Raw genomic sequence first — 18,185 nt, 5'->3', positions numbered from 1 at the left:
TTACTGCTGCTGCTGCTACTATTACTGATGCTGCTGCTATTGTTACTGCTGCTGCTGCTGCTACAACTGTTACTGCTGCTGCTGCTGCTATTGTTGCTGCTACTGCTGTAACTGTAATTTCTATTACTGCTGTTTCTGCTACTGTTACTGCTGCTGCTGCTGCTGCTGCTTCTGCTGCTACTGTTACTGTTGCTGCTGCTGCTGCTGCTGTTGCTGCTACTGCTGTGACTGTAATTTCTATTACTGCTGCTGCTGCTACTGTTACTGCTGCTTCTGCTACTGCTGCTACAACTGCTGCTACAACTGTTACTGCTGCTGCTGCTTCTGCTACTGTTACTGCTACTGCTGCTACAACTGTTACTGCTGCTGCTGCTGCTACTGTTACTGTTGTTGCTGCTGCTGCTGCTGCTGCTACTGTTACTGCTGCTGCTATGACTATGACCTGTATCACAGCTACTGCTGCTATGACTATGATTTCTATTACTCTCTTTCTATTTGAACACAAATAATTACAACCTAAATATATAGGAACGTGAGTATATATATAAGATCTCCATTTTATAGATGAAGAAACTGAGGCAGCAAAGGTTAAACTATTGGTCAAGGTCACACTACATGTCTGAGACTAGATTTGAACTAAGTTCCTCCTGACTCCAGTCCCACCGCTGCCCTTGGCTTTAAGTTGTGTGTACTTTGACTATTCTTTCCCAAACAAAAGATAGTCGATCACAAGGGATAAAACAAATGACTTTAACTCCACAGACTACATGAATGCATCTGGGATAAGAAAAGAAGTGGTTGAATGAGAAAAACAATCTTTTATCACATTTCTCTGATGTAGATTTGGTTTCTAAGATACACAAAAAAATGATTAAATACACACGACTAATAGTCATTCCTCAATACAAAAAATGCCAAAAGATCTGAGCAAACAGTTCTCAAAAAAAGAATTGTAAAATATTCACGATCACATCAAAAAGTTTCCAATCACTAACAATAAAAGTGATGCAAATAACAATCCTGAGATTTCATTTTGAAATTCAACAGAGGGAAAAAGATGACAATGGTCAATGTTGGAAAGACTGCCGAGTGATAAGCACGCTAAGACATTGTTGTAAAATGGTACAACCATTTGGAAAGCAAAGTGAGATTATGCAATAATCCGACAACTTTCCTGCCACCATTTCCCCCAAAATTTAATAAATTCTTAGTGTATTGTAAGAATCCTTCACTCATAGCAATAGACCACAAGGCAAGAGTGGGGAGTAATAATAATCAAATGCAAAGGGATGGTAAATATCATTACTTCAAATATGTTTTAATTCATTACATATTTAGTTTTAAGAAAAGGTTCCATCACGGAGTTGAATTGAACTGAAAATATCAGAGATGACAAGTTTGCCAAAGTGGGACTTCCCGGGATAGTAAATACCCCTTATCTTCAGACAGAGCCATGATTCTAAGAAATAGGATGCATTTCCTGGTTTTTCTGATGATCTTTGATTGTTGCGGCAGAAAGCCTTTGTGGGAAACACCGGGGTTGCAGATTCCCATACTACTAAAGCCAGAAATGGAAAGGAGTTAGGCAAATCTGGTGACAGAAGTGCGGGCCCAAAATTAGGAAGTGAGAAAGTCATCCTAACTTTTGTGCATTTCTAAACCACCAAGGCCCGGCCTGAGCAGTACTTTTTCCTCACTGCACTGACCACCCCCCCTTTCCCTCCCCGCTTTTTCTGACCACATCTCGCACTGGGTAGTTTTTAGAAACCAAATGGAAGGCCCCTAGGAGAATTGGCCCCGGTCCGGCCCAACCCACCAAGAGGAAGCAGGAGCCCCACACATACCAGCCTGCGGATCTCTCTCTCACACTCTCTCTTGATGCGGGAGATCTCCTCCTGGTGAAGGTGGTACACGCTCCGGATTTCCGCGGCCTTGATCTTGTCGGCCTGGATGACCATGGTCAAGGCTTCTTCCACCTGCTTCTTGGCCCCCTTGAGCTCGGAGATCTCTTGCTGCATCTTGATCTTCTCGAACTCGAAGCCCTTCTTGGCCTCCTCCCGCGCCTCGGAGATCAGCACGGTCTTGACCTTGTCCGGGGCGCTGTCGCGGAGCGCGCTGAGCAGCGCCTGGAGCCGCTGGTTCTCGTTGTCCTTGATCCTGATGACGCGCAGCAGCTCGGTCTCGTGCTGCCTCAGGAGCGCCTCGCGCACGGCCTGGAGCTCCTTCATCTTCTCTTCGTGGAGCTTGGCTTTGAGCTCCGTCACTAACACGGTGTTCTTGTGCTGCTCGTGCTCTTTCACCTGCCGGATCTCCTGGTTTTTCTCCCGCTCGGCCTTACTGACCTGGAGAAAGAGAAGGCCGACATTAGCGCATGCTTAGGTGGGGGGAGGAGCGAGAGCTGGAGGACCAGGAGGCGCCCTCGGCTGGGAAGACTCGAGGCTTACTGGGGAGAAGGCAGCCTCCGCGCGGGTCTTTCCCCACCTCTAAAGGATCGAGGTCCACCTCTAAAGAGAGCACGGTGGGCAGAGCCAGGTCGAGTCTCGGTATACGACAGGACCCGTTTCCGCCACAGAAACCACATTTCATGATGGAAACAAAAACTGGCAAGGAGCTTATCCCTCAGTCAGCCCAGTCAGGAGGATGGGGGTTCTTCTCAATGCTCGAAGTCATTTTCACTGCTCCAGGTAAATTGTCCCCATCCCCCGATCTTACTGCTGATGTTCCAAGTCAGGTCATGTGAACAAAAGGGAAATGCATAATAGGGACCAAGCCCTCAGAGTCGGGATACCTGGGGCTTGACATGGGTCTGCTCCCAAGTCGGGACAATCCACTCCACAGATTCATGGAATGTCAGCTCCGAAAGGATCTGGGGCCATTTGGACTACATCCAAAGTGCCTAAGAATCCTCCTGTGGGAAGAATCCCCTCATAAGTGGCCCCAAAGCTCCCAGAGAAACCTCCTCGGATACTTTTTATTTGCTTGGACATCTCTGCCTTTATTGCATTACTGCTTGGAATGGAGTGAAAACTTCACTGTGGGGATTTAGTAGATCTTGCACATAGAGATCAAAGGGAAGCTTCTGGACTGAAACAAATTTGACATTTAAAATGATCCAAGAAAAGCCCTGAGCCAATGACATAAGCCAGATTTTTTTTAATAGCTCTGATTATTAGGAAGGTTTTCCTCACACCCAACAGAAGTCATCTCTGCACCATCTACCCATTGCCCCTAATTTTATCTGCTAGGGTCAAACAAAAGGACATCTGACAGCTACCCTTCTATGTCTGGCCCTTCCGTTATGTGTCCGCATTAAGCCTCCTCTGTTCCATGCTCAACCTCCTCAGTTCATTTACCTAATTATTGCAGACTATCTTGGCCCTCCCCCACTGTGGTCACTCTCCCCAGGGAGCTAGCAACGTTCTTCCCCAACGTGCTACCTGCGAGTGGCACTGACCGCCATCCTCAGGGAAACACGGCTCTGATACAGAGAACAACAAAGGAACACAACGACCATGTTTTATAATGTGCATCTCCTTCTATCTCGAGAGCCCTCGTTGTTGATGTTTTACCCAGAGACAGCTAGACCTGAGCCAGGAAGACCTGAGTTCTAATCAATCTCAGTTACTTACCAGTCATCTAGCTAGTTAGTCACTCACTAGCTGAGCAAGTCAGTCAATCTCTATCTGCCTCAGTTTCATTATTTGTGAAATGGGCTAATAACAGCAGCTCCCTCCCAGGATTGTGGTGAAGATTAAGGGAAACATGTGCCCAGAGTTTTGCAAATCTTAAAACACTATATAAAAACTAGCTAGCTATTGTTGTCGTTCACTCTCGGTCTTCTGACATCACAGTATGTTACTACCTTAAAAAAGCTCTGTGGATAGAGCATCTGATCTGGAGTGAGGAAGACTTGAATTCAAATCCAGCTTCAGACACTTACTAGCTGTGTGACCCTGAGCAAGTCACTTAACCCTGTTTGCCTCAGTTTCCTCGTCTGCAAAATGAAGAGAGCACCTACATCCCAGCGTTGTTGTGAGATCCAAAAGAGAGTATCTTAGTACAATGGCTGGCATATAATAAGAAGTGCAATATAAATGTTAGCTAATTAATACCATTATTTTCCTTAGGTTATCACATGTTATTTCATGTTTCCATATGCTATTGTGCAGTTTCCCATCCATCAGTACACATAAGTTCCTCTGATTTCTTCATATTCAGACTTTCTTAAGCATAATGATATTCCATTCCATCCATGTGCAATGTGATTACCTTCCCCCAATCCATGGCTATCCATTCTGCTTCTACCAAACTGTATTCCAAGAAATGGTTTGGTCATTTAGCCTGTTCTCACTTTTGACCTCTCTGGGATTGATGCTCGGCACTGGGACCTCCAGATTCAAGGTTATGTAGAGTTGGAAGATTTTTTTTAGTACTTTCTTATTATTTCCCAGAATATTGACTCATTCACAAGTCTAATTACAGTGTGTTAATGTGTCTGTCTGAGTTCTCCTAGTTTTCCCCATAATTACAACTTTCTGTCTTTTGCTATCTTTACCAATCTGATGGGAACGAGATGAAACCTCTGCATTGCTTTAACTTGGGCATCTCTTATTAGTAGTAACTTGGGACGTTGTTTTTACAAAATTGTTTATTGCTTGCATGAGAAAACAGACGTCAAGTACTTTGCAAACTTTAAAATATCATTTAAATGCTGTCTGTTATTATAATTATTCTTTTGGAAACCACCTGTAAAAACCTCCTTTGATTACCGGCTGCTGCAGAATGATCTTAGTTTGATACCTTAGTCCCCAGTCTCGCATCTCAGATTTTTAACAGAGAGATTTGTTGGAAAGACTTTTCCTCAATCGATAGCTTCACTTCTGACTCTTTGTGGTCCCATGAACCATCACACATCAATGTTGTTCATGGGGTTTTCTTGGCAAAAATCCTGGAATAGTTTGCCATCTCCATCTCCAGGGGATTGACTTGCCCAGGACTGCATTGCTAGGAGGTTTGAATTCAATCTTCCTGACTCCAGGCCCAGTGCCGCTGAACCATGCAGCTGCTTCTTTTGATTTCAGAAACATTGATTTTTTCAAGAAAAAGCTTTTTAATATTATGTAATTGAAAGTCTACTTTGTCTTTCATAATTCCTTTTATCCTTGTTTAAGACTTCTTCTCTACAATGAATATAAACCGCTTGCATCTTTGTTTTTCTTCCCGGGTTATTTTTACCTTCTAAATCCAATTCTCCCTGTGCAACAAGAGAACTGTTCGATTTTGCACACATATACTGTATCTAGGATATACTGTAACCTATTTAACATGTAAAGGACTGCTTGTCATCTGGGGGAGGGGATGGAGGGAGGGAGGAGAAAAATCGGAACAGATGTGAGTGCAAAGGATAATACTGTAAAAAATTACCGTGGCATGGGTTCTGTCAATAAAAAGTTATTTAATAAATTAAAAAAAAAGAATTCTTCCCTACTCATGGTTGCAAAAAAGTGACTCCTACAATTTTTTTTTAAATGACAGGATCATTCAGGACATGGAGAATAAAGTTTATTTGGAGTTTATTGCAGTATGTGGTGTGAGTTGTTGGTCTAAACCTAATTTCTGCCAAACCGATTTCAATTTTGTCTGGTAAATAAAATCCTTTGTGTTTTTAACTTTTACTGAACACTAAGTCACCAGGTTTGATCACTTCTGCATCTTGCTTATCTAGTCTGTTTCACTGACTGAGCCTTTTTTAAAAATATTTTTAAGCATATAATTTTTTTCAGTTTTCAATATTACTTTGATAGGATTTTGAGTTCCAATTTTTTCCCTTTCTTTCCTCCTCTCACCCTTGCCCAAGATGGTAAGCAATCTGATATAGGTTATATACACACAATCAAATTAAATGTATTTCCACATTAGTCAGGTTGTGAAAGAAGAATCAGAACAAAAGAGAAACAGCTTTCTTTTTTGAACCTGTACCAAACCGAGCGATGATTCAGGTTCTAGTTTGAAATCTGGATATGGGTAGTCCTTTATTCCCCATTATTCCCCTTTGGATTCTTGGTCCTACAGATGAATTTGTCTATAGTTTTGTCTTATTCTATAAAATAACTTAATCTTAGTAGAATGCTACCAGCTTAAATGGACTAAAATGTGTAAATTAATAACCATAGTTAACATTTATATAGCATTGTAAGGTTTGCAAAATATGAAAATGTCTCATTTGATTCTCCTTGTGGGGGAAGATGATATTATTATCCCTATAGTAGAGATGAAGAAACTGAGCCAGGGAGAGGTTTAATGACTTGCCATGGTCCCATGTATCTGAGTAAATATCTGAAGCCAGAATTATTCTCAGGTCTTCCTGACTTTAAGGACAGTGCTCTCTCTCCCTGTGGTCACCCAGCTACATAGTATAAAAAGAGAAGTTTGGGCCTTAGTAATATCAAAAAAGACAAATGAGAAAACCTCAATAACTACTAACGGTACCTTCGCCTCTCTATCTATCTAGACAAAACTCTTCTAAGGGAGATCCCATAGTCCTCTGGTTCTAAAGTGGGGACATCCCCACTTTAGAAAGCATCGGGAAAGATCAGGCTTTCAAAGAAATATTCAACAATGAGCCATGTCTTTACCATTTCACAATTAACTAAAAGAGGTGAAGAATGTAAGTATCATCATACTTACTGTTTATTTACTGCCAAAGAGCATCCGATTGCATGGAACAAAATGCTCTTCACAATACAGTGTCTCTCATCAAGACATCAAGAATATTCAAGATTCCCCAGAAGAGAGACCAAAGAAATAGCCCTGTTCGGTGATGCTCTGTTAGTAAACATCAACCGAGGCAAGACGACACAGCACTACAATGTAGGGCCAAGGCAGAGCCAGATTCAAGGGGGATCCCCTGTGCATGGTGATGAGGGCCTCCGGATATTCATTCTGTGGATTCTATCAAGTGTTGGGGGCACTGGAGGTTCAGAGATCTGCCCAGGAATTGACAGTACTGTCAGGCAGGACTTGAAGTCAGGTCTGGGTAGTGTACAAAGAGCCAGCATGCTATTTTTGCCTCTTTCCCTTTTCAGGATGAAGTTAATTTATCCTCATTTAGTCCTTTCAAATCATGAGTATCAAATGAAACCGCTCTTTGAAATCTCTAAGTGAGAGGCAATTGGCAGAGTGGATAGAAAATTGGTCCAAAAATCAGAAAGAGATGAGTCCAGGTCCTATTTCTGACCCAAGCTGGCTGTGTAATCCTGGGCAAATCCTTCAGCATCTCAGTGCCGCAGACGCTCTCGAAGAATATCGGTCACCAACCTGTTGCTTATCTGTTTTAGTGAAAGAAGTTTCTACCCTGGGAGTTCCAAACCAATGAAGTTATAAGTTGGACTAAAAAAAAGGGAGAGGAGAGATTTAGATAAACACTCATTGTTCTGATAAAACAAATGGACTACAAGCTCCGTTTAAATCAGCTGCATGGGATATGGCCACCTGAAATGCTCATTTGATCTTTGCGATGGATAAGGAAGTGATCATCCACTGGATTTTGCCCTCATTAGATCTCATAAGTCTAGATCTGGGACTCCAGGTTTTAAAAGGACTTTGATAAACTTGTGAGTGTATGTTAGAGGGTATGGAGAGGGTGGGCAGAGGACCAGGATGTTGAGGGGTCTTTAGTCCATGGCATATGGTCACCCTTTGAAGGAACTGGGCAGGCTTAACCCAGAGAAGATTCAATGGGGATGCAAGAGTGGCTTGACAGCTCCTGTTCTGGTGGGGATTCATTTTATGTCTGAGTTAGACTACATCATTCCATGATTCCGTGACTTTATTTCCCTGAAACCAATGAATAATCATGTGTTCCGTTCTCATTGTAAACAACATTCTATTCCCCAAGTTTTCGAGGAGGTGCCTCTAAGATTGCCTTGATCTCAATAATTTTCTCGATGCTGAACAAATCCCATCCCCGGAACTCAGTTTTCTCATCAGGGCTCTATTCACCTTGTCCATCAGAGAGAAACAGAAAAAGAGGAAAACCTCAAAACAAAGGAGAAGATTAAAGAAACATTTGACACTGAAAGAGCATGGCTGACAATGAGACTGTTAAAAGACCAAATCTTTCAGGAAATCTTCAGGAATCACTGCATTCCTTAACACAAGATGAGACTCTTTTAGTTCTTGAAAACCAGCAGGAATCACTGGATTCCTTGAGATGAAAAATTGTTGATGAGACTATTGCAGGACTTCAAAGCTTGCAGGAATTATCGGATTCCTGGCACATGAACTAATGGACAATGGATTCCTTTTGGACTATTTCTAGGACTTATGGACATGTATAAATTCTCATGTTGATTCATGTTATTTGTTACATTACTACTAGCCTGTGTTATATTGCTATGTGCTTATGTATTTTAAGTAATTATGTGTAATGCCTCCCGTATTGATGGATTTATATGTACCTGTTTCAAGTGAGCCCTTCAGAAACCCGCTAATCTGATTTGATTTCCTGTTTCCTTTGGTGTTTTCATCTCCCTTCCTGAGATGTCAGGGAAGGCGTGACCACCTTCTTTTTGGGGTTCCTCACTTCCTTGACTGGTGCCAATACCAAAATGTGGTGTTCTTCTTCTTTAAAATATAAGATGGTTCTCTGTGGGAGCAGGTTTCTTCGGGGAGGTTTTCTGGAGGCAGCCTTAGTTTCAGCTACAAATGATAATTACTCCAAATACAGCCAGCTGATAAAAGTTCAATCGTTTATTTCTTATCTCTTTCCCTGGGCCCAGTTAGCTTAGAGGCCTCTCTCTGCTTGGTTCCAAGAGCTCTTACAGATTGTCCCTTGCTTCTGCCTTTGCTTTCTTCAGCCTCCAGCCAGTACAAAGGTGGAAAATGGAATGGATCTGACTCCTCTAGCTCAACTCCGAATGTCTCCAGCCAGCACCAAGGTGAAAGTTGGAATGAATCTGTCTTGCCTCCGAGAGAGGGCTTGTGGGCTTCTGTATCTCCCAGAGTGCTCCTGGTTCTCAATCTCCCAGAGTGCTCCTGTCCGACTATTGGCAATGTTCCGAACTAACTAACCTGAAGCTCTAAGAGCTTCTATATATATGATCTCCCAAAGGTTGACTCCGCCTCTGAGAGAGTGGGATTATGGGATCCGAGAGTGGGATTGTGGGTTTCTGACTTGTGAATCTCATACTGAATACTAATTTGTGAATCTCCCAAAAGTGTGAACTCCAATGAGTACTTAAATACATTAGTGAGCTAGAGGATTTGCTAAACACCATGCTAAATTAGCCAACTGACTTATCACTTTGTAAGGATTAGCTCTAAGGTGTGAACCAAAAAGCATTATGTCAATTCCATTGAGTTAACACCAGGATTCTAACATCTCCCTTGAGTTATCACCTCGTTTCAAGTTGACTTAACACTAAAATTCTAACAAGACTGGGAGCCCCTGAGAACACCCATTCTGAACTTCCCCAGGGCCTTGCTGCTCCCACTAACTCCAACAATAGTTTGAGAAGAAAACTAAGAAACCCCAGAACTCATGTACCCGCTCCCCAGGTGGGCAGCCTTTCGTTGGGCTGATGCTGACTACAGACTAAGCAGAAAAGGGCTGCTCCCTGGGAGTGTGGAAGGGCCAGTGCCTCCCAGGGGCCAGCTGTGGGACCCCTGGAGAGCTCTCTCTTGTCAGCAGCTGGTCTGAAGACCAGACAATAGCGCCTTTGTAAAGGTCGCCAACCCCAGCACTCACAGGACAATGACCCATTCTGAAGCTCCATAGTTAACCCCCCTAGAACAATCAACATCTCCAGATGCTCAATACCATCCTTGTCTTGGTGGAGGGCACTTAACTCTTCAATAGCCTTGCCTGAAACCAGGCTCTCCAGCTCCTGTCCTGGTCCTTGTGCTCCTGCTAGGTGGGCAGTCTCAGTAACGACCCCCACACCCACCCCACCCCATCAGACTTCCTCTGGCCCTTTGGCCATCTCTGTGCCACGAGGCTGCCTGCAAGGCAACTCCACCCTCCGACCTCTACCTCCGGAGGCACAAATTAAATCACTACCATGACTTCTGGAAAGGATGTCAGCACGTGCCCTATGACCCGCATCCATCATCCCTGGGACTTTCTAGTCCAAAAATCCTTCCCCTGGCCATCGCTCCCATTAGAATGGAAGCTCCCAGAGGAATTGTGTATCTGTATTTCTAGCACTTAGCACAGTGCCTTGCATCTAGTAAATATTCAACAAAGCTTCATCTTACACTCATTCAGTGCTGCATCTCATGGTTGATTTGACTGGCAATGCCCCAGAAAATGATAAAATTCAGTTGGTGACCCAGTCCAAGCCCAGATATGGTAAATATATATATATATATACATACACTAAACCTGAGCCAGACAATAAGCCATGTCCTCCTCAAGAATCACTGTAGACACAGGCAAATTGTACACTATTTCAGAGTCTGGTTGTTTTTATACAGCAAAATAACTGTTAGGACATGTAGACTTATTTTGTATTTAATTTATACTTTAACATATTTAACGTGTATTGGTCATCCTGCCATCTAGGGGAGGGGGTGGAGGGAAGGAGGGGAAAAATTGGAACAAAAGGTTTAGCAATTGTCAATGCCATAAAATTACCCATACATATGACTTGTAAATAAAAATAATAATAATAATAAAAAGCTATTAAAAAAAAGAATCACTGTAGAAAGATGTGGTCAGAGATGTCACCATCTCAGCAGACCTGTGCTTTAGCTGATGAGGACCTTTGAAAATCACTCTTGCTCCAACTTTGAGCAACAGCTTCTGAGACCAGCCCAGAACAGCAGCCTTGGGGACCGGCCTACTGGTCACTCCCTATGAATGCACTTCACTCACAGCTGCTAGGATGGATAAATGGGAGAAGGATGAGCCTATCACCGAAGAGGCTTAAGAGCCATTTCTATAACTTCCAAGGACTGGGATTCAAATAAATAGTTTTTTATTGGGCTCTTTGAAGAACAAATTTTTTTTTGTCCCAAGAGTTCCTTGGAATGTCTGTCTCTGTCTATCTCTCTGTCTCTCCATCTATCATCCTAGCTACCCTCTACCATCTATCTCTCTACTATCTTTCTATCATCCTAGTACCCTCTACCCTCTAGCATCTATTATCTATCCATCTATTATTCTAGCTACCAACTATCTATCTCTCTATTATCTATCTACCATCTATCTATCATCTATCTACTTATTTATCTTTCTACCATCTATAATCTATCTACCTCCTATCTATCTATCATTTATGTATCTATCTTTCTACCATCTATCCTCTATCTACCATCTATTACCTACCATTTATCTATTATCTATGTATTTATCTTTCTACTATCTATCATTTATTTACCATCTATCATTTAGCTATCTTTCTACCATCTATCATCTATCTACCATCTATCTATTATCTATCATCTATCTATTCATCTACCTATCTATCTACCATCCATCCATCCACCTATCTTTCTACCATCCTAGCTACCATGTATCCACCATCCATCTACCATCTATCTACCTATCATCTATTTATATCTCACACATACATGTATACACACATACGCATACATCCACATCCATATGTATACACCAATCAGCATCATTACTGTGTGTCACAAGTGACTGACAGGAGTTTGAAAGCTGCAGCTCTTCCTATTTGCTTCCAACCATTGGGTGTGACCCCTCCCCTTTTCAACAAAGACATCATGGAAAAATCCAAATTCACCCAGGTGAGAATTTATCAGGGAATAAGGGAAACAACAGGATGTGATCATCCTGGTGAAGCTGCCTTCCCTCCCTTTGCAGAGGATGGCTCAGTCCCTCCCCATCCCTGCTTCATTGTCTGGGAGGAAGCATCTCACACTGTTCTCCACACTACTGACACTCACCTTTGTGATGCTCGTCTCCATAAACTAGCAGTTGCGTGACCCTGAGAAAACCCCTCCTCCTTTCTGGGTCCCTGTTTTCTCCTCTGTAAGTGGAGGGGTTTGGAGAGAGGGAAAGAAAGGGACAAGGTCCCAGAGGACCTAAACATCAGGTCTGAGGCTCTTCCTGAGAAGGAGGAAGCAGCAGCAGCTGGATGCCCCCAAAATGGACAGCAGGGGCACAGAGGCCCTTGGAAGAGAAGTCACCCTGTGCCAGTCAGAGAAATAAGGAACAGTGCTGGCAGGGGTGGGGGGAGGGAGAGAAAAGGGGGGTCCCTGCTCTGGGCAGCCCGGGCAGCTAGAAAAGGGCCACATATCCAGGACATACCCCTTGTCAGCCTTTGCTGCTTCCTACTCTGGAGCTTTGGATGGTCGTGAAGGATGTTCCTAGAGCGACTTTCCCTTGGTAGAGGAAGGAATTAGAATTTACTTGAGCCACCAAAGATGACAGGGGCCGGCATGAGAAGGGCCAGTCCCGGGGATGTGAGACACTGGATGAGGCCATTCTCCGGAATGAAAGGCAGCAAGGAGACCAGGTACAGTGAGCCCCTCTGAGCAGAGCAAGACCCACTTACTGCTGTCAATAAGCAGAACAGCTGCCACATCTTCAGCTTTCCACTTCTCTAAGCTTTTGGAGGTATCTCGCCCATTTGTTCCTTCCAACAACCTGTGAGGTGGATGTTACTATCTCCATTTGACACATAAGGAAACTGAGGCTCAGGGAGGTTGAGTGGCTTGTAAAAGGCCACAAGGGAAGTATTCCCCCCTTCCGGGGCCAGTTTTCCAGCTCTTGCCCCCCTGGTCACGCCCAGTCTGGAGCTTTGGCCGCTCAGGCTCGGTCACCTCCAAGAAGCCCGTGTGGGATAACGAGAGCGGTGACTCATGAGGCGGCCCACCAGCGGCATTCGGGGGCAGGACTGACGTCAGCAAGGGTCTTGTGTAATCAGCCCATGATCCATCCCGGGGACGCTCATTAGAAAGTCCTCTCTCTGGACGTCACCAGGGAATGATGCAACGTCGGTGACTTCAAAGCAAGAGCCAGGAAAGCACAAACCCACTGGCTTTGGGGACCCCACTGTGAGTCTCAGGACCAGGAGCTGCTGGGTGGCCTGGAGATGCTGGCTCACTGGAGTGTCTGAGGGATTTTGAAGGAAGCCCTGCCGGGAGTGGCCAGGGGTCCGAATGTGGGAGTGGTCAGGGGTCCGTATGTGGGAGTGGCCAGGGGTCTGAATGTGGGAGTGGCCAGGGGTCTGAATGTGGGAGTGGCCAGGGGTCTGAATGTGGGAGTGGCCAGGGGTCTGAATGTGGGAGTGGCCAGGGGGGGTCTGAATGTGGGAGTGGCCAGGGGTCCCAAGGAACAAATCCAATCCAACAAGTATCTGGGAACACGGACTTCCCTAGGCTAGGCTCTATGCCTGGGGCTTCATTTAGTTGATTCTGGGGTTGCAGGGACCCAGAGCCATCGCTCAGCCTCTGGCTTCCCCAGGGGCCAGGCTACAGGACTGGAGGCAGAGCTGAGGATCCAGGCTTGGGGGCCCCCTGGGCGGTTTCCCTCCGGCCCATGGAAGAGGCCTGGGGAGACCCGAGCAGAGCTCGAGGCAGATGCCCGGTTTCCAGCTGGACCTGGGTGATTATTTGGCAAGCCCAAAGAAATCCTACTCAGGCTGCGCAGGAGAGCTCCAGCCCCTCCGCCCCCTCTGCCCCCTCTGCGGACTCGTCTCCCTGAGCCAGGCCCCGGATTTGGGGCCTGGCAGCTCGAGAGCTGTTAACTCCCTGCCCCAAACCCCTCCCCATCTCCCACTATACACGGTCCAAGTCCTGATGCCGTTGCTTTGTGTGGCCCAGAACCTGACCGAGACACGGCTCTAGAATCGGAGGAAGCCGGGAGGTCCCATCCCTCATATTTAAGAGGAGGAAACTGAGGCAGGGGAGGGCGGAGGATGGCTCCCAAAAGGAGCACAGGTGAGATTCGGACTGATGCCCACTGCAGATCTAGCCCCCTGCGCCCTGGGCCACACCTTATTCCTCAGGTTCTGGCCGCTCCAGCTACTAGAAGAGAAGAACAGAACCAGCCCCAAAGCCAGCCTCGGCGCCCCCCAGACTCGGGCAGGGCCTCCCTCAGCGGAGGCCGAAAGGGTCCCTCTTGGCCATCAAGTCCTCCCCTCTCCCAAGCCTCAGCTCACTCACAATCGGCGGGAGCCGGCCTGGACCCAAACCGGGCGATCTGGGACTCTGGGTCACAGCTTGATCCCCCATCCATGAGCCTCCCGAGGTGACAGCAGTTAAGGCACCAGGTGCGGCCTACGTGTGAGCACGGAAAGAGCAGACTTGCAGGGCTGGTCTTGACACCACAGCCGTCTCCCCTCCCCCCATATCCCCCACCCCCTGTCCCACTCCCCTGGTGCCAAGGCTCCGGAGCCTTGATGAATGGCAGAGGGCGGCAGAGCTCCTGTCAGTGCCCCAGCCCCATGCTCCCCCCCATGCTCTCAGGGCAGGTCTGGGGCTCCAGCAGAAAATTTAGGGGTGTCTGGGGTGGTGGTGCCCCAAGCTCCCCCTCAGCATCTCCTCAGCGCCGCCTGGGAGGAGCTAACAGGCCGCCACCTGCAAGCCAACCACGTGCAAAAAGCCAAGAAAGGGAAGACTCGGAGACTTTTCTTGCCATCCTGGAGCTCTTGCGGGTCCCAATAAAGGTCCAAGAGCGACCCAACTGGGGCAGATCTTCCGCCAGGCGCCAGGAGGGGTTCTGCACCAGTTCATCCAAAACTAAAGCTCGGAAGTGAATTTCATCCAAAACTGAGCCGCCAAGTGGCCCCCAGCCCTCCCACGGGGAGCTCCTTCCTCCCTCTGCCGCAGGCTCAGGATGGTGGAAAACCCTTCTGATACATCAGGGAGCTTCTGACAACATGCACGGAGCCAGAACAGCCAGTGGTCCAGGAGGCCAAGGCCCTGGGTTCAAGTGATGACTGCCACTGACTGGCTGCGTGATCATGGAAAGGTCATCTCCTTCTCTAGGCTTCCCCTTTACAGTGACAGGGTCAGACTAGAAATACCCAAGGTCTCCCCCAATTCTACATCTAGGATCCTGTGGGTTTTCTGTGTCTTGTCTCTGTGTGTGTCTCTCTCTGTCTCTGTATGTCTCTTTTGGGGTCTCTGTCTCTGTGTATCTGTCTCTCAGGAGCTTCCCCAGGGGCCAGGGTACAGGTCAGTCTCTCTCTCTCTCTCTTTCTTTCTCTCTCTCTCTCTCTCCCTTCTTCTCTCTCTCCCTCTCTCTCTCTCCTCTTCCTCCTCCCCCCTCCTCCTCCCCTTTCTCCTCTTTCTCCCTCCTCCTCCTTCTCCTCCTCCTTCTTCTTTCTCCTCTCTTTCTCTCTCTCTCTCTCTCTCTCTCTCTCTCTCTCTCTCTCTCTCTCTCTCACACACACACACACACACACACACACACACACACACACACACAGAGAGAGAAAGGAGGAAAACAGAGACAGAGAAAGACAAAGAGAGGGAAACAGAAACAGAAAGACAGAAGAAGATAGAGAGACAGCCAGAGAGAAAGACAGAGAGACAGAGAGAGAGACAGAGACTCAGACAGAGAAAGTGAAATGTGGAAATGTTTGGTTACAAAATGTCCAAGCCAACAAAAACGCCAGCTTTGGTCAGACAAAACAGGAAAACTCCCAGAGGCCAATTAGATTGATCACGGGAAGGGGGGAATGAGCACAAAGTCTCTGCAGAGCTGGAGGCAGCGGGGCTGCTATGTGTCAGATGCTTCCATCCCCAGCTTGTCTCAGATACAAATGCAATCGGCTCCTATTCACAGGAAGGCACCCAAATGCTAATGGTCCCTACCAACGGAAGCCAATCAAGAATGCCTTTTACCAAAGGATTTACCAGTCAGGGTCCCTGAAAACATCTGCACTGGAAAAAAAAACAATAAGTTGCCTGAGGAGCAGGGAAGATGCCTAAGTCTCTGGGAGACAGCAAGCAGCTTCTTATCAATTTGATCGTTGCTGACTGAATCTCGAACCCGGCTAGGAATACCCCCAAGACTCTGAACTTGACCTTCTATCCTTCTCCCCAAATCCCCTCCCTCAAATACTTCTTAAGCACTCATGGGCTTAATTATAATTTAATGAAGGTGGTTCCCAGATCTACACCATCAGCTTGTGTGAAAATTCTATCTTGCTCTGATCCCCCTTTTCTAGTATTACAGTGAGTCTGTAAGTGGGCCACATAAAGTAGTATAGTGTAGAGGCAGAAGATGAGAGACCACAGGACAGAGTCATTACTTTTAACAATCCCTGGCCCATTTATAACTCTGGAGAGGAGCCTTCTGGCGGATGCTGAGGTCAGAAGCCAACCTGTTGAGTGACTTTACCTCCCTATGACTCTTTGAAAATATTCCAGTTTTTACCTATTGGACATTTCAGGCCTCACATCCTGGCTCCTCCTGCCTTTGCAGCCTTATTATTATTATTTTGGGAGGTAAACCAGTATGTTATACTTAATTTTTTGCTCTATTAATGTTTTATAGTTTACATTGTTATATTTTATTTTCCCCAATTATATGTTTAAAATTTTTACATTTTTTTTAAGTTTTGAGTTCCACATTCTATCTCTCCTTCACTTCCTCCCTCTCTTCCTCCTCCTCCTTGAGACAGTAAGCAGACATTGGTTATACATGTGCAATTATGTCCATATTAGAAAAGACTCAAATGAAAGAAATAAAACAGCATGCCTCAGTCTTTATTCAAATAGTATCAGTTCTTTCTCTGGAGGCAGATAGTACATTTTAGTATGAATCCTTTGGGATCGTTTGGGATCATTATATCGCTGAGACAATCCTTCATCAAAAAGTGTTACTGTTAGGATAGGAAAGGCATGTGTGCACATGTAGAGTGTGTATGGGTATGTGCATGTATGTGGATATTTATATATGTATTCATAAACATATCTTTCCTTAACTGTAGCTTGCTTGGGAATGGTGGGGGGCATGAAAGAGGGAAAAAATAAAGTAAATAAGGTGCATACCAAAGAACCAAAGAACAATTTAGAAGGGAGAAAAAAATAGTCATTCATGAATATCATTTCTTCTGCTGATATATATGCTTTCTTGATCTGCCAATTTGTTGTTATCTATTTTGAATCCTCCCTGGTGCTCTACTGGGCACATGATAATGTGCTCTTTTCTTTTGCTTTATTTTGTTTTGTATTTCTTTTTTTGGTTTTCTTAATCTGCTTTTTTTTTAAATAAAATTTTAAAAGGTATTGCTGTTACTGTGTACATTGTTCTTCTGGTTCTGCTCATTTCACTCTGCATCAGTCTGGTAAATCTTTCCATGTTTTCCTAAAATTATCCTGCTTGATAGCTCTTACAGAACAATACTTAGTATTCCATCACAATCCCCTATCACAGCTTGATTCCCCAATTGATGGGCATCCTCTCAATTTCCAGTTCTTAGCTTCCACAAAAAGGGATTTTTTTCAGCCTTATTCTTCATCTATCATGCCCTCTCTGGGCCCAAGTGGCCTTCTTCCAGCCGTGGCCTGTGGCATCCCATTTGTCATCTCAGTCGGCTGGAACTCCTGCCTGGAATGTTCTCCTCCCCTCTCCTCCGAGTCTTGAGATTCTTAGTTTCCTGTAAGACTCAGGAAGCACACGTCTACATGAGCTTTCTGGGATCGCCCCCTCCAGTCCCTGTTAAAATCATTCTGTATTCATTTGGGGAGCAACCTGTGCAGATGCTATGCCATCTGATTGAATGCGTCTAGTTTTTGGCTCTCCAGGTGGCTGGGTAAGCACTCAGTAAATGTTTATTGATTAATTGAATGAATTCAAGTTTTCATTAGGAAGAATTATAGAAAGGTTATTTGTCCTTGGAGAGCTCAGACTTTGTGATCAGTGAAAATTATGCAAGGAAAAGGTAGGAATTGTGCAACACATCATTGCAGTCTGCATGGATTTAGCACTTACTGAATACCCAGCTTACTGAATACTCTTAGGGGCCAGAATTTCAGCAGCAACTAGTGACGACAAACGCCTATGCCACAGATACAGATCACAAACTCAGCTCAACCCAGAAACTGCCCTGGTGGATCCATATGGTGGATTGTGTCACCCACAATCCCCTGAATATAAATCTGGTTCATTATAGCCTCAGATTAATTTATGTTAGATGTTGCTGTACCAAATGCTCTCAAAATATGGAAGTCTCCCTGAGGAGGCCCAAGCTGCTAAA

At 45.3% G+C, this 18,185-nt stretch overlaps 1 protein-coding gene across 37 annotated transcripts in view; it reads right to left on the bottom strand.

The window, feature by feature from the left end:
- JAKMIP3 (Janus kinase and microtubule interacting protein 3) overlaps positions 1-18,185 on the bottom strand; it is a 179,096-nt gene that overhangs the window by 79,573 nt on the left and 81,338 nt on the right. For all 37 annotated transcript variants that reach the window (XM_051982747.1, XM_051982745.1, XM_051982751.1 and 34 more), the window contains exon 3: positions 1,845-2,342. In XM_051982747.1, the coding sequence (XP_051838707.1) occupies positions 1,845-2,342 (498 nt within the window). The remainder of the gene's footprint in view (positions 1-1,844; positions 2,343-18,185) is intronic.

Source organism: Antechinus flavipes, chromosome 2 (assembly GCF_016432865.1).
Source record: "Antechinus flavipes isolate AdamAnt ecotype Samford, QLD, Australia chromosome 2, AdamAnt_v2, whole genome shotgun sequence".
In the NCBI taxonomy this organism is placed as follows: Eukaryota; Metazoa; Chordata; class Mammalia; order Dasyuromorphia; family Dasyuridae; genus Antechinus; species Antechinus flavipes.
The sequence above is the reverse complement of the archived record's forward strand: the minus strand, read 5'-3'. Positions and strand labels throughout refer to the sequence as shown.